Source organism: Amblyomma maculatum, chromosome 7 (assembly GCF_055883805.1).
Source record: "Amblyomma maculatum isolate TAMU_Amacu chromosome 7, ASM5588380v1, whole genome shotgun sequence".
Lineage (NCBI taxonomy): Eukaryota > Metazoa > Arthropoda > Arachnida > Ixodida > Ixodidae > Amblyomma > Amblyomma maculatum.
Window position 1 is genome coordinate 116,903,940 of NC_139350.1, and position 15,171 is coordinate 116,919,110.

At 46.4% G+C, this 15,171-nt stretch overlaps 1 protein-coding gene across 12 annotated transcripts in view; it reads left to right on the forward strand.

Annotated features, from left to right (window-relative positions):
* The window catches only part of LOC146184524 (uncharacterized), a 546,446-nt gene that overhangs the window by 54,512 nt on the left and 476,763 nt on the right, over window positions 1-15,171 (forward strand). For 8 of the 12 annotated variants that reach the window (XM_084609410.1, XM_084609402.1, XM_084609409.1 and 5 more), the window contains exons 2-3: window positions 8,325-8,407; window positions 8,980-9,169. In XM_084609410.1, the coding sequence (XP_084465536.1) occupies window positions 8,325-8,407; window positions 8,980-9,126 (230 nt within the window). In that variant the 3' untranslated portion in view covers window positions 9,127-9,169. Of the gene's footprint in view, window positions 1-5,669; window positions 5,962-8,324; window positions 8,408-8,979; window positions 9,170-15,171 lie in introns of those variants that run through there. The other 4 variants (XM_084609413.1, XM_084609411.1, XM_084609412.1 and 1 more) reach the window with 4 other exon arrangements.

The following is a 15,171-nucleotide window of genomic DNA, read 5'->3' on the forward strand; positions in this document are numbered from 1 at the left end:
GCTAGAATGTCAGTAACTTGAGTTATTTCTCTGAGCCACTCTGCACGCTTCCTATCTCTACCATTTTTCGCTCCATAGCCCTCTGGGTTGTTCTCAACTTAAGTAGAACCTTATTGGTTAGCCTGCCTCCATGTTTCAGCCCCATAGATTACAGGTAAAATGCAACTGATGTATACTTTCCTTTTGAGCGATACCGGTAAGCTGCTAGTCATAATCTGCGAGTGCTTTCCGAATGCGCTCCATCCCAATCTTATTCTTCTTGTCATTTCCTTTTCATGGTCCGGATCTGCGGTTACTACTTGTCCTAACCACTTATAACGAACTTGATCGTCACGTGGCATTTGTTCGTTGTACCCAAAGTTCGTTGTAAGTGGACCACCTATAATACGGGCCAAAAGAGCAAGCGAGACGAAAGTTAACTTTATTTTTGAAAAAAGTCCGTGATGCATGTCTGCCTCTTCAAAGCTCATCGCATCACTGCCGTTTGTAATTTTTCCAGCGCGGTAATATGTTCATCGCCAAGGCCTCTGCAGCACACGAGTTCCTTAGGCGACGCGATGTAACCGATCGCGGTTGAAGCGTTCACAGCAACCGGCGGTAGAACAGCATCCTCGTCATCGTCCTCGTCGGTCTCTGGGCAGTCAGGAATGGCTCGCACTTCACGCACAATAGCTTCGTCAGTGCATGGCTCCGCAATGTCGGCGTCGTCATCAGCAGAAACGAAATCGTCCCAGGCAACGTCAGGTCCGGCCAGCTGCGTGTCAACGACGCAATGCCACAATTCCTCGTGCGACCGGCCTTCCGGTGGGTGATCTATGGCGTCCTCTGTGCCTCGGCCCATAAAACTCGCCTTGCGGAAGCAATTTGCTATGCTTTGCGCGGTGAGTTCCATCCACGCCGCTTTCAACATCTCCGCGGCGGCAAGCAAGGTGATGCGAACTGGCATGGCAGCATCCATCGCTATCAACATGCGTTGGATGACGCGCCGCCGGTAGCATACCTTGAACGCATGAATGAGGCCCATATCCAGCGGCTGAATTTTGCAGGTTGCATTGGGAAGCAAGAAGAGCACTGTCACCGCACTCAAGGAAGGCTGCACATGGTGCGCCGCACAGTTATCCAGCACGAGCAGGACCTTCCTGTTTTTTCGTGCCATGTCGCGGTCGAACTCGACAAGCCACTCGGCAAATAAGTCACGACTCATCCAGGCCTTTGTATTGTTCCTGTAGCGTACGGGCACGTAGCTTCCAAAGCATCGCGGCTTACGTGACTTGCCAATGACAAAAGACAGCCGCCGCAACTTGCTGTTCTTCCCTCCTGCGCACTTGTCGCCTTTCAAGGCATGCGTTTTAGATGGCAACATCTGATAAAACAACGCAGTCTCGTCAGCATTGTAAACGTCCCGTGGAGCATAGCTCGTGATTGTTGGGAGGTTGTCGGAAAGCCACCCATCGACGTCCTCGTTGTTCACAGACGCGGCCTCGCCGACGACCGCCTTGAAGACAATTCCGTGGCGAGCCTTAAACCGGTGGAGCCATCCATTGCCTGGGCTGAAATCGGGAAAGTCCAGAAGGAAGGCGAAATCTTTAGCCTTGGAGAGCATCAGCGGTTCATTGATCGGAACGTTGCGAGACAGGGCGTCAGCGAACCACTTCAGCAGTGCGTCCTCAACGTCCGCGTAGATCGCCTTCCGAAGGCGCTTTCTAGTCGTCGGGTCGGCATTCACGGTAGCACCAAGAATCTTTTCCTTGCCCTTAGCAATGGTTGAAATGGTCGATTTCGACAGTCCGTACTTCTTCACCAGTTCGCAGTTTTTTGCACATTGAGCAAGTTCATTAACAATGGCCATCTTCGTTGCGATGTCGACAGCTTTCCTTTTAGCACTTGATGAGGTCGGCGTACAGTCCTCCATCGCACCAGGCGCAAGTCAAGCCCTTGGACTCGCACGTTGAGGCAGCCTTCAACTCCCCGATCTGGGAAAGGCACGGATGCGGCGACGATGTCAACGCAGTGCCATCGCACAGAAAGAATCGACGGCGCAATGCCCTCAGTGCGGGGTTGCAACGGAACAACAAATGGAGAACCGGTTTGAGCCGGTAGAGCAGGCGCCTGACTTTCCGGATTGGCCGACGCAGATCACGTGGATGCATCACAGCGACGCGGGCGGCGCCACTTTCTCTTTCGTCATCGCGCGCGTTTTTTCGTTTTCATTTTTCAACACGCGCCTCTTCTTTTTTTTTTTTACTTTATTTTACCCGCAAAAGAGCGCCGGGGGACGCTTTGTGCGCTCTGTGTTCGCGTCGTGTCAGGGGAACAAAGTGCGCGAAATTCGCCTGCCGCGGGTTGCAGTCGAGCGAAACCGCGCCAAACACCGTCGGCTCGGTCAACTACGGGGGCCCGACAGCTTCGCGTTCGCTCTAACCGCGTGTTGAGGCCACAACAGTTTGTTATATGTGTGACACTGTGCTGCTGCCCCAATATATATTTTGATGGTAGCACCGCCCTCGTTCGTACTAAGCGAGCGTTCGTTATATCTGCGGATGTTATAAGTGGGCTGGACTGTAGACATATTCGTCTACTACTTTCAGTGCTTCTCTACCTAACATAAACTGCTGTTCCTTTCCGAGGCTGTACAACATTACCTTAGTCTTCTGCATGTTAATTTTCAAGCCTACCTTTCTACTTTTCCTGCCTAGGTCACCAATCATTCTTTGCAGTTCATCTCCTGAGTAACTTAGCAAGGCAATGTCATCAGTAAATTGCAGATTACTGAGGTATTATCGTTCTACCCTTATCCTTAACTGCTTCCATTCCAAGTCTCTGAATACTTCCTCTAAGCAAGCTGTGAATAGCACTGGTCTCGTATCTTTATCCAAACGTGGAATCAATGCAAATTTTTGGCAATGACGCAACTTCAAATATTTTCGCCCCTGCCTTCGCACTTCACGCTCCCTTCAACTCATAAAAATCGAAATCTTAAAAGAATATAGAACTTGAGGACACTTGCTAAAGTTTTCTTGGCATGCTCGGGACACTAATTGCGGAAAAGTCAAACACTGCTGACTCTGAAATCTCCTGCATGTCTTCCTCGTGCAGTTCGTTTTTGCTAAAGAAATAATGCATCCTCCATGACTCTTACAGTTGTTGCTAGGTCACCAGTGAGATAAATAAGCCCATCGTTATCAAAGTGAACTGTGAACCAGGAGTTAGCATCTTTCCAGGCTTCTTTTTGAGGTACACACAACTGGGCTGCGCAGCTAGTGCATGCATATTTAGCAACAGCTTTTCTAGCGATATAGCCCGTAACATAGTACACCAGTCCCACCTTCAGGCAAGGGCTTGCTAAATGTAACCATTTTTTCAATTAATAGGTTTCCAAAGTCATTTGCATCGGCTTTGCAGAATGCATAGGACAAAGTCTCTTTGGACGCAATTGGAACTTTCATCCACGTTACTGGGATGAAGATGCCAATAAATGGGCAACCACTCTTGACTGATTGCTGTGAAGGCTGGGCGTAACTTTGGGAGAGTGAAACCAACTCTTCCACTGCGTCGACGCCGCACTATCATAACGAGCGGAACTCTGTCTCGTCTGTCGCAGTGTTGTCGATCACTTTCAGCGGCCAAGATTAGTCTCTGCGTCTTTTTGGAGGCGTCACCTGAAAGCAAAGGTTCCTTTCCTTTCTCTTGGGTAACTTTTTTGGGCACTAGGTATTTCGGGTACAGTTCAAACAACGCTGGTATGGTATCGGCCTTTAGACGGGGTTTCTCTCGCGCGATCTCGCTCACCACGCCGTTTACAGTGATCTGGAACGCACGTTCGATGCAACTTTCTTCGAAATGTTTCTCACACACAACTCATGAAAGTGTCAACCTTATCATTAAGGTGTCTTGCCTTTTTATCGCTCTTTCCCACTCCGTCAACCGCATAGCATCGGTGGGCGCAATGAACGACACACGCTGCTTATTTGAACAGTAGCCACTCCTGCACATCGGAACAAAACACGTCCTCTCCTTGCTCTGTCTCTAAGCTTGAACATATCGTGGCGACAATAAAAGCCAGCACCACTGCACCTCGATTAACATAAAGACGCGAACAAGCAAAAACAGTAACGGGCGCACAGAAACAATGGCTTCATGCGGCTTTAGAAATGGAGAGACTCAGTCAATCCGAGACTGGAGGGCAAATTCTAGAATGGGTCGGGCTCCAGCACGACAGAGGGATGGACCCCAAGATCAACCTCAGCCAAAACTACAGAACCAACCTGTACATACCCCCCAGCCAAGAAACATGAGCCCCATTCACAACAGAGAGAGAAGAGAAGAGAGAGCCAAAGCCATCGAAAAGGATATTAGCAAGCTTGACCCGAACTCCATGGCGTACACTGACGCAACCGCCGGGAAATCGGGAGCTGCAGTCGCAGCAATGGTGGACGGAGCCGGAGCCCCTCTAATCACGGCTTCTATAAAAAGAAGAAATGCAGTCATCGCTGAAGAGGTAGCAATTGCGCTAGCCTGCGTCGGTACAAAAGCTAAAGTGATTATAAGCGACAGCAAAACAGCCATTTGGAACTCGACAAAAGAAAGAGTGTCATCCGCCGCGGCTAAGAAAATTCTCGAATCCAGGGAGATCTCATGGAGGATCACAATAAAATGGACCCCAGGCCACGAATCGGTGTCTGGAAACAAAGCCACTCACACGCTCGCCCAAGTTATCTACAACCGGACGAACGTCGAGCAGGTCGACAACCCAGAACCCGAGAAGAGGTTAAACACCTACCACGAGATCTGTGAATACTACAGACTAAACAGAAAATCATTCTCCACTCCACATAAAGAGCTAAACAACGAAGAGGCCTAAAGTCTTCGCAGACTACAGGCCGGAAATGACCCCAACCCGGTATGGCTGCTCCATTTAAAAGCAGATGACAGACAACACGAAAACTGTAAACACTGCGGACAGAGAGGTACACTAGATCACATAATCTGGCAATGCCCCTTTTCGCCTGGGGCAGTGGCCAACATTCATGACACGGAAGCTTGGGACTCCCTTCTTTAAAGCGAAACCCCTGAGACCCAAAATGAAGTTGTCCGCCTGGCGGCTGTTGCCCGCCGGGGTGGTGCAGGGGTAAGACGCCCGACCACTGTGCCGGAGTTCCCGGGATCGAATCCCGGCCTCGGCGGCTGCGTTTCGATGGAGGCGAAACGAAGTGGCGTCCGTCTGCTGTGCGATGTCAGCGCACGTTAAAGATCCCCAGGTGGTCGAAATTACTCCGTAGCCCTCCACTACGGCCCCCCTTTCTCTCTATCCACTTTCACTCCCACCTTCATCCCTTCCCTTACTGCGCGGTTCAGGTGTCCACAGAGCAAGTGTGACAGATACTGCGCCTTTCCCTTCCTATGAACCAACCAACCAACCAGCCTGGCGGCTGAGGCCGCGAAGAATCAATTTATCCCTGCGCGCTTCTAGTCGCGAGTCCTGCGCACCTGGGTGGGGGAGTAGGGGAACCTCCTGTATCGGCGGCAATGTTTCAAATAATAATAATAATTACGATGCGAGAAGCGCGTCGCAGTCGTCTGCTGTGGCAGCAGACGCTACGGCACACACCTGACAGACAGCGCTCTCTACTGCCCGCGGCGGGCTTTCATAGCAAATGGCGCCACACTCTCACACAGCGGAGCGCTGGCGCTCGGCTACAGCGCTGTAGAATATTCTAGAGCACTGTAACTCGGCACATTAGCCAGCATATCCTAGCACTAAAGCACGAATTATGATGTTGTCGATTTTTAGTTCTGGTTTTGTGTTTGTGGATTGACTTCTGTCTGACAATTTGCATGCATGACTTTGTAACTGGCCGATTAGGATCACATGACCCAAACGTATAAATAGCAGTACGCGCATCGCGAAAGGCTTGTTTCAGCGCAGCCTTGCGTATCTTCGGTACGTGAATTCAGCGGAATGTAAGTAGACTGTCTTTTTTTCGGCTATTGACTGTCGGGTGTCAGTATGGCGGTCGCTCTGATCTATTGAATAATCTAACTGCATCACCGGAATTATTCGACAGTTAAAATTGCTTCGTTGCAGACATGAATATCTGTAAGCACCCGCATTTCAAGACGGCAGTAGTTGGAATGAGAATTTGTAGGATTTTCGTATTCTTCAAGTAAACTGCAATATCTGCCCGGTCGCTTTAGTCAACATGGCTGCCAAGACGTCATTGGCCCGGCAGTGATTTCAATGTAAGCTGACTTTAGGGCTATTTTTTAACATAAACCCGCTACACCATTGTAGAAAATCTCCTATACCTCCAATTGATTTTAGATAAATGTAGCTGGTGTAGGGTAAAAAAAAAGGCCCCTTTGTCTTTTTCTGCGGCTGAAACTTGGGTGCCAAGATGGCGGTGGCTCTGATCGTTTTCTTTCATCTTGAGTAATCCGACTACATCGTCAGAATTATTCGATAGTTAAAATTTCTTCGTTACACACATGAATATTTATAAGCACCCGCATTTCGAGACGGCAGTAGCTGGAATGAGAACTTGGAGAATGTTCGTATTTTTCAAACAAACTGCAATATTTGCACGGCCGCTTTAGTCAACATATGGCTGCCAAGACTTCATTGGCCTGGCCCCGTTCGGAAAGCGAAAATTGCAGCCCCTCTGCAATGACTGCCATGACCACTAAGCCCAACCGAACCTCATCATCGTGCAGTCAATATACTTCAACAGGACTTAATAATTTTTATCATGTGCTTTCGACAGGATCTTCATTATTTCGAAACAGCTGTTCAGACTGCTGCGGTATTCATTCTTTAGCCATTCCCGCCTTGCCTTGCCTAACCAGGCCTACCCGGTTTGCCGCAGTTTGATTATGACCCCAGGGACCATAGTTTTATGCTGCCCCACGGCGTCACGATATGGATGCACCCGCGTACGCGCAGTGTTTGCAGCATGGTGTCGGCAAAGACTTCTGTTATGAGGATTCAGGCTATGAGAGGCACCATATTTGATGGCTCCATATATTTTCGACCAACTATGGTTTTTAAACTATAGTGCCTAGAATATACTGGCACATTGACTCACAGCCATTACTTAAATTCGAACTCTGTCGAAAGTGGTCTTTAGTGATTCGAGCACAGGTAGAAAGGGAAAAAGAGGGAGAGAGAGGAAGCGACTGGTGCTGGGGCCTGCTTCGCACAAACTCAATTTTTGCATGTCCGACGGGGAGGATCACATGACAACAAGGGCGACGTAGAACCTACATCACGGCTATGCACTGCCGTCCGGTCCTCCTTGCCCTCAGAACGATTTTTTTTTTCATCCGCGTCTGAGGACAGGGTGGGGGTGAATGTTGATGGGCGTCTGGCTTAGATAGAAGCGTACGCTACGGCTGCGTTCTCATTGCTAAAATGTATTTCCTATCTTTTGTGTGTGTGTGTGTGTGTGCGTGCGTGCGTGCGTGCGTGCGTGCGTGCGTGCGTGCGTGCGTGCGTGCGTGCGTGTGTGTGTGTGTGTGTGTGTGTGTGTGTGTGTGAGTGTGTGTGTGTGTGTGTGTGTGTGTGTGGTTGCCGGGGAAGAGATTTTGGCAGTGTCATGCGCGCGCTGAAAAGTTCACTCCCCGTTGCTGCTGTTAATTGCACATTGTTATTTAACTTTGTATGCATTGAATGAGTGCGGCTCAGCACGTATATCCGTATGTTAACTCTAACCCCCCAAACCAGAGATGTAACTTGACTTGGACTTGACTTCGGCATTCTCAGGTCGGCTGCAGCGCGTTTCAGAAATCGTACTTGACTTCAACGGCAGCCTAGCGGCGCTCGACTTGACTCGCTCGGAGTCGAGTCAATTTTCAAGTCAGCTATTGGGCTGTATTGACGGCGACTTCGTTCGTTTTTTTAACATGGCTACCCACTGGAGCGACGTTCTAGTGATTGCGTCGTGTGAATTTTTTTGCCACGCAATGAATATGGTTTCTTCAGTAGCGCATTCCCTGCCAAAGATGCCTCGACCAGCCCTTCGTCATCGGGGAAATCCAATAGATGTACGATGAAGAGCAGCTTCTCGCCCGCTACCGGTTCTTCAAGAACGCAGTGTGAAAGCTGCTCTCGATGATGCCTTAGTGGTGCCTCCCATGCTGCAGCTTGCTTATGACATTGATTTTATATATGTCGCCGGCACCTTCTAAACGCAACAGAGACCTCGTGAGGACTCTGCAGTGAACGGTGTGCCGCGCAATTGAGAAAGTCACCTTGCTCATAGCAGAGCACCTGTGCCCAATGCTCATGTAGTACTTCCCCGACGCGGAGTATTTCATCGCTGATGCAGGGCCGACAGGCTGCTTAGGCTGTGCTCACGTGAGAATGCAAAGCCCTGGCGGTCCAAATGCTGATGTTTCCATCAACGTTCAGGTAAGTAATTAATATTTTTTCATGGTGTACGAACCGGCAACTGATAGCTTGTCTCAAGTGCTAGTGCATGAAGTAAAGCGAAATATGTCGATTTGTGTACTCTGGATTCAGTTTTCTGAAAAAGTGGCCGCTTTAGAAGACAGCTTCGTTACCCAAGCATGTAGCGTCGCGCTGTTTACGTGATTGATACGCGACTGAGAGTTTTTTTTTTTGGTACCTACTGCAGGCCATTGGTGAGGTCCAAGAAGGAAGGGCAACAGCAGTGAACAATACAATAATGTAAGACAATGACATACAGAATAAGCAGACATGAATTGGCAATGGATATTAATAGTGAAAGTACAATACAGTGATACAAACATGGCTAGAAAAAAACAGGTTACAAATTTTTAAAGCTGCGATAGTTGGGCGGGTGTTAAAGGTACCGAGTCTTCTCGACGAACTGTCGTGTCAGCAGTGACTCAGTGCAACAGAAAGCATCCTCACGAAATGGATAGCTTGTCTTAAGTGCTGAAATTGAAAAGACTTGCTGCCCTAAATTTGCCGATTGGTGTATTGCTGGTTTGATGCAGGCTGTCACCGTCTGCAGCTGCAATTTTTTGATATTGTCACCAGCTGGCCAGGCGTGGTCCACGACAGCCGAAACTGATAACTTGTCAGAGGGTGTTCCTGGAGTGCTGCTCGGAATGCTGGAAATGCATGCCAACCATTTGGGATAATGCCACTGTCAGATGCTGGCATGCCAAACACACCACACTGAAGGTGTTTTTGATATATTGGCGATGACATTGTGTGATGCAAACTTTGATCATGCATTTTCAATGGGACATCAAATCATAACATATATAGTGCACAATAAGCAGATAATGAAGGGGGAATGAAGGGCTTGTAAGAATACATGAAGGAAAGCAGACAGTCAGCGAGGCCAAGAAAAGCGTAAGATTTTTAAAAAATTTTTACCTTTTGTTACTGGCCTTAATTAGTACTGTAATCAGATTACAGTACTAATTTAGGCCAGTAGCAAAAAGTAAAAATTTTAAAAATCTTTTACCCTTTCCTTGGCCTCGTTAACTGTCTGCTTATTTTTAGGGCCACATGTAATTTTTCTTTATTCACACAGGTACCAGAAAGCAGGTTACAAGGTTACAGGTTACAAAGAGTCTGCCCTTTAATCGCCTCTTCAAAGTTGAGCTTTTGCATTTGTTCATAGTGTCCATTTGACGTGAGTGTATACAGCTTGTTTGGTCCAAAAGTCATTGTCATACTTCACCTTCAGATCGGGGTTTTTTGGAAGTGTCTGCAATGTAGTAGAAAAAATGGAGGCTTTTAGTTGAAATGCTGTCCCTTCCCTTATGTTGTTCTGGTGACTACTGAGAACTGTGACTGATACTATTCCTTTACTTTTCTATAAACCATTATGAAAATGTAGTAGAAAAAATGGAGGCTCTTAGTTGAAATGCTGTCCCTTCCCTTATGTTGTTCTGGTGACTACTGAGAACTGTGACCGATACTATTCCTTTACTTTTCTATAAACCATTATGAAAATTAATTTTTTGTCCATCAAGAAGTGATATGCTGTGATTTCCTTTCATCACAAGCCTACTTAGCGAAGAAATATTTACGAAATTCATGGGAGGTAAAGATAGCTTGTGTGTCGAGCTAATTTTTTTCTACTGTTATTCTTCAAGGGCACTGTGTTGATCTTGCAGGAGGCAAACACGACTATGCTCCTTAAAGGAAGAGTTTTCAATGGCAGCCGTCCCTGTAGAGACCTCATGAGGATCTGATGGCCACTGCTAGAGCAAAGACGCTATTCTGAGCTGAACAACCTTATCACACCACTGTTGCATGTTTGACATCAGAAAATTGAAAGATGGCTTAACTCTGCTGTGCCTGGATATACGTAGCGAAAAGCAGTGACTACATCGGGATCAGAAGAAGTTAATTTCTCCAGTCTCCTGCTTCGTTCGCCAGTAGCTAACTCTCCTTCACTTCCATGTCGAGCACGTCTAAGTTCATCGCGTTCTGTAATTCGTTTACGGGAAAGGAAAGGCGCAGCATGCTCGCGGAAGGCAAGGAGCACCGCCCAGCAGCATTGGAGCGCACTCATTCCTGCTTGGTCCTCATAGCTGATATGAGATGGGTGACATCTCATGCTCTGTGGTGCGGCATTTGAGGAAGCGCCAATTGAAAGGTGCTGCATGGTACACAGGGATGAAACGCCCGGCAGGGTCAGCTTTGTATATGCGTGAATCTCCTGGTGACATCATCACCAGTCATGACTGAATGTGACATCATTATCACTTCCAGTTATTATACATGGCCGGATGTGACGTCACGATGATGTCACATTGTCATGATGCCACGGCCGATAACGTCACCATGTGACAGCTATGGATGTCTCGAAACGTCTAACCATTACTATTGGTTAGTGATAGATAACCATGACTTGCACTTTCTGAGTACTATTTAATGTTAGTTAAACACCCCTTAACTAGTAAGTGATGATTAGTTATAGTTACGATGACCTCCAAATGCATGGGTTCCTATGGGTATCTGTAATGCCCATGGAGCTTGGCGATGGGGGCTGTGCAGCTGGCCTTGGCTGTGTGACGTCACTCGGTCGCGGCACACTGCATACGACATACGGCATACGTGAAGCTCAACTCTGACGCTTGTAGTGAAGCTCTTTGCTTCAAGTGTTTATTTGGGGTTGATTTGGTTAGGTACAGTTTATAGGCTTTATAGTTCCAAAGGAACTCTGGCTATGGGGGATGCCTTGGTTAAGGGTTGCAGAAATTTAGACCACCTGGTTTTTTTTAACATGCACGGACATCGTACAGTAGATGAATGCCTTGCTTTTGCCTCCATTGTAAGTGGCAAGTTTGAGGTGTATATCTGGTTTCACTGATTGTGATAGCTATGGTGCTCTAAGTTGGGTCAGACGGCGCTGTTAGTTTTGGAGAGCTATTGTGTCTTTTGCATATGAAACCTGTTGAGAGCACCTTGGAACAACCTCGAAGTGCGAGTAGCAGTGTTATAGTCATGAATTTGTAACCCCTGGAATCAACTCGACATTTTGTTCTTCATGCCAATTAGTGTTAGGCTGGAAACAGGCTCAAGCGCCAGGCATAGTGATGTATATCCCAGCATGTTTTTGCTTTCTGACATGAATTGTGGCACTACATTCAACTATGGGTTCGTTATTACTTGACAACAGCAAAGAAACAAAAAAGACTGTCTTGCCTTTACAGGACAGCATACACTATGCTTCTGCCTTCTGTTGCCGGCTCAGCATTTGCAAGTAGTCTTAATGTTTTCGTTGTTGCTGTGGCTGCATGAGCTTTATCAGCCCCGACCCCTCCCCTATGCTGGAGCCATGACCTTACAATTTACGAACATGCCTGTTTACGGTCGGGTGGTAATAATAGGTAACCCTCAAGGAGTGCATTTACTTTCTGCGGTGAAACAGGATACAGGTCTTTGTGTTCGAGGCTCTATGTCAGTGCTGCAATAGCTATGAACAATGCCGCATTTCAGCTGAGAAAGTGAAGGCATGCAGCCGTGGCTTACGTGACTGTGCCTCTAGCAGTCGAGTCTGGTTCAACTACATACCCCCCACCCGAATGAGTATACTCGTCTTATATTGGTCTCCAGAGGGTGTAGAGAAGCTGCAATGTTGGAGTTACTGCTTCACATGGCAGTCCTGCACCACAGAGTAATAAATAATGGCCACAATTTGCATGTATTTGTCTGCAGAATGCATGGTCAAGTTATGCCTGCAGGTATAAGAGTGGAATTTTTTTTTGGGCAGAAACATTTTGGTTAGCAGTTCAATTTCATTTCGTACCATTGCTGTCGTTGATTCTGAAGCATGTTTCATTGGTCTCTTTGCGGTTGTACTGATCTTATCACATAAAAACTAGCATTATTGAAATTATGACCGGCTTTGACGGCTCAAACTAACACAGCATAGAACCCATCACCAACTGCGTTATGATGAGCTTGAGTGTTTTAGTGTTTAGCACAGTGCCTGTGGTCATTCAAATCTTCACAAAGTGGGCTTGTGATTTCTGAAAATATGGGGATGAATTTCTTCGAGTAGATGATGATTCCAAAATACTTGATTTTTTTTTGTCAAAAACAGTGGCATAGATTCAATGGCTTTCATTTTTACTGCGTCGAAAGCAATTCCATCAGCTGAAAATTGTTACCCAATGTATTCTATGCAAGTACAGCGGGAGTTACTCCTAGTCAGTCTGATTGTTAGCTCGACTGATGGTTAGCACTTCCTAAGGTTGCTTACATGCCCTGCAATCCTTTCGGATGACACAAGGATGCTATAGAAATAGGGCTGAGCAGTTACTATGCTGGTAAAAATCTGTCTTTGGTTTGCTAGAACAGGTAAATAGCAGGTCTAAGACCAAAAAGAACAAGTATAAAATGTTGCCATCCCCACGGCAGAGGTTGATGTCTCATTTTTGATTATTGTGAAGGCTGCTCAGCTAGAATATGCTCTGTTTGGCTGGCATGTTGCTTGCCGCATCTACATTTGTGCACGGTAGGAGTATCTGCTTTGCTGTTCAAAATTGGGAAGAGTTAATCTGATGAATGTTTGTGTGCACTGTGTACTAGTTTTTTTCACTGCTGCTTTTGAAATAGGCAAGAACATTCGGTAACTAAAGAATTTGCTGGTAATTATGGGCTTTCAATGGGTTTGAAAAACTAATGCAACCCCTTTTGCTACATTCTCAGTGCGTCAAACCTGTTGGACTGGGTGAATGGTGCCTCTTCTTTATAGGGATATTGACGACTTGACTTTGAAAAGCACACATACTGTTTGTTGGGGCACTGTTGCCTCAAAGTATGCCATCACTCAGCCTGTCAGTGATCAGGTGTACAAGCTTGAAAGTTGGTTAGGCACAAAAAGTATTTTTTTTTTCAAGTGGCATTACATATTTTCTGACAGCCGGCCATGAACCTATGGGCTTTCAATGGGTTTGAAAAACTAATGCAACCCCTTTTGCTACATTCTCAGCGCATCAAACCAGTTGGACTGGGTGAATGGTGCCTCATCTTTAGAGGGATATTGACGACTTGACTTTGAAAAGCACACATACTGTTTGTTGGGGCACTGTTGATTCAAAGTATGCCATCACACGGCCTGTCAGTGATCAGGTGTAAAAGCTTGAAAGTTGGTAAGGCACAAAAAAGTTTTCTTTTTTTTTTTCAAGTGGCATTACATATTTTCCTGCAGCCAGCCAGGAACTTAGAAAAATGCATGAATACAAACGTGCACTTGCATGGCCTGATTACACATTTTTCATTTTGCTCTTTATGGTGTAGCATTGCACTGCAGTATGTGTAGTTCTTTTACTTTTTTTTCATCTTGAGGATTCCAAGCTCCCGTTCATGCTTTTTTAGCTGGACATATTGCTTTTACAGCTGCTTTCTCTGCTTCTCAAGCTTTACTTTTTGCTTCTCGACCTCAATTGTAATTGCTTAAGCTCCTGCATATTCTCAAACTTTTGCTTTGCTGCCCAGCCTCATTGCGTCTTGTGGTGTTCCTGGAAGAGCAGTATTCAAATGGCGGGCTGGTTGCTCAGAATTTCAGTTTTGACTTCTTTTTCATCCTAGAGACTTTTCCTCAAAAGGGCCATTCTCCCCCTTGGAGGCCTTGCATTGCTGTTACTCAGCAAAGGTACAACCAGCAACAGCTTCAGAATCAAGTGGAGTGTTGGTGCAGCCTGTTGCAGCTGTGTTTGATGTTGAATCATGCTGCACAGCATGATAAGTGCTCTAATTGCTTCTGAAGCTGCTGCAGGTTGCCCAATTTCACCAGCAGTGGCAGGTGGTGGCTGCAACTTAGCAGGGCTGACAGATTCCCAGTTGTCAGCTGTAATGAACAAAAGGCAACATGTGTGCGATAAGATAAACTCAAGCTAGTATTACTTCTTGTATATGACTGCAATATTGGAGTTTTTTTCTTCTTCACATGGCAGTTGTGCACCACAGATCAATAAATAATTACTGCACTGTGCATGTATTTGTCTGTAGAATATGTCCTTTCATGAAAGGTGTTGTAAACAAATAAAGTATGCAAACCTAGTGAGAATAGCGAAATGGTTAGACTGCAGCAAAGTGAAGGATGCAATAAAGTCATCGACAAAGCTATCACTTAACTGTCCTTTGTGCTCACATTGCTATTAAGCAGCTTCCCTGTGTGCCAGTCAGTAGTGCCGTCTCGATAACTGCAAACTTTTTTTCTACTGGTGTGAGGTGTGCAAAGCAGCTGGCACAAAAGAGCAAGGCCATAAAGGATCACCAAAATTTGAAAAGCACAAAAAAGTGACTACTCTTGACAACCTATTCATACAGCAAACAGACAAGAGAAAATGCAGTTCATTGTTGAACTGCATGCTGTCAGCAATGACAAGTGCATAGCAAAGGAAATGCTTTATTAACCAAGCACATTACAGATGCAAAGCACCTTGCCAGCGTATTTAAAATTTATGCTATTTGGCTTATCAAACATTGGTTGCAATAACCTCACGACAGAGAGGCTCTCGATCTGGGGCTGCATTTCTCTAACATCACTGTCGAATTATTTACTTATTCTGGTCGCCATGTGACGAGCGATCGCTCTCACTAGATGACTAATGGGGGCACAGTGGCAGGTGCTGATCCTCCTCGTAAACAGTAATGAAGTGTCTTGAGCATGAAATGAAACAAACATCGCACTAGGCCGCTAGCACTTCTTTACA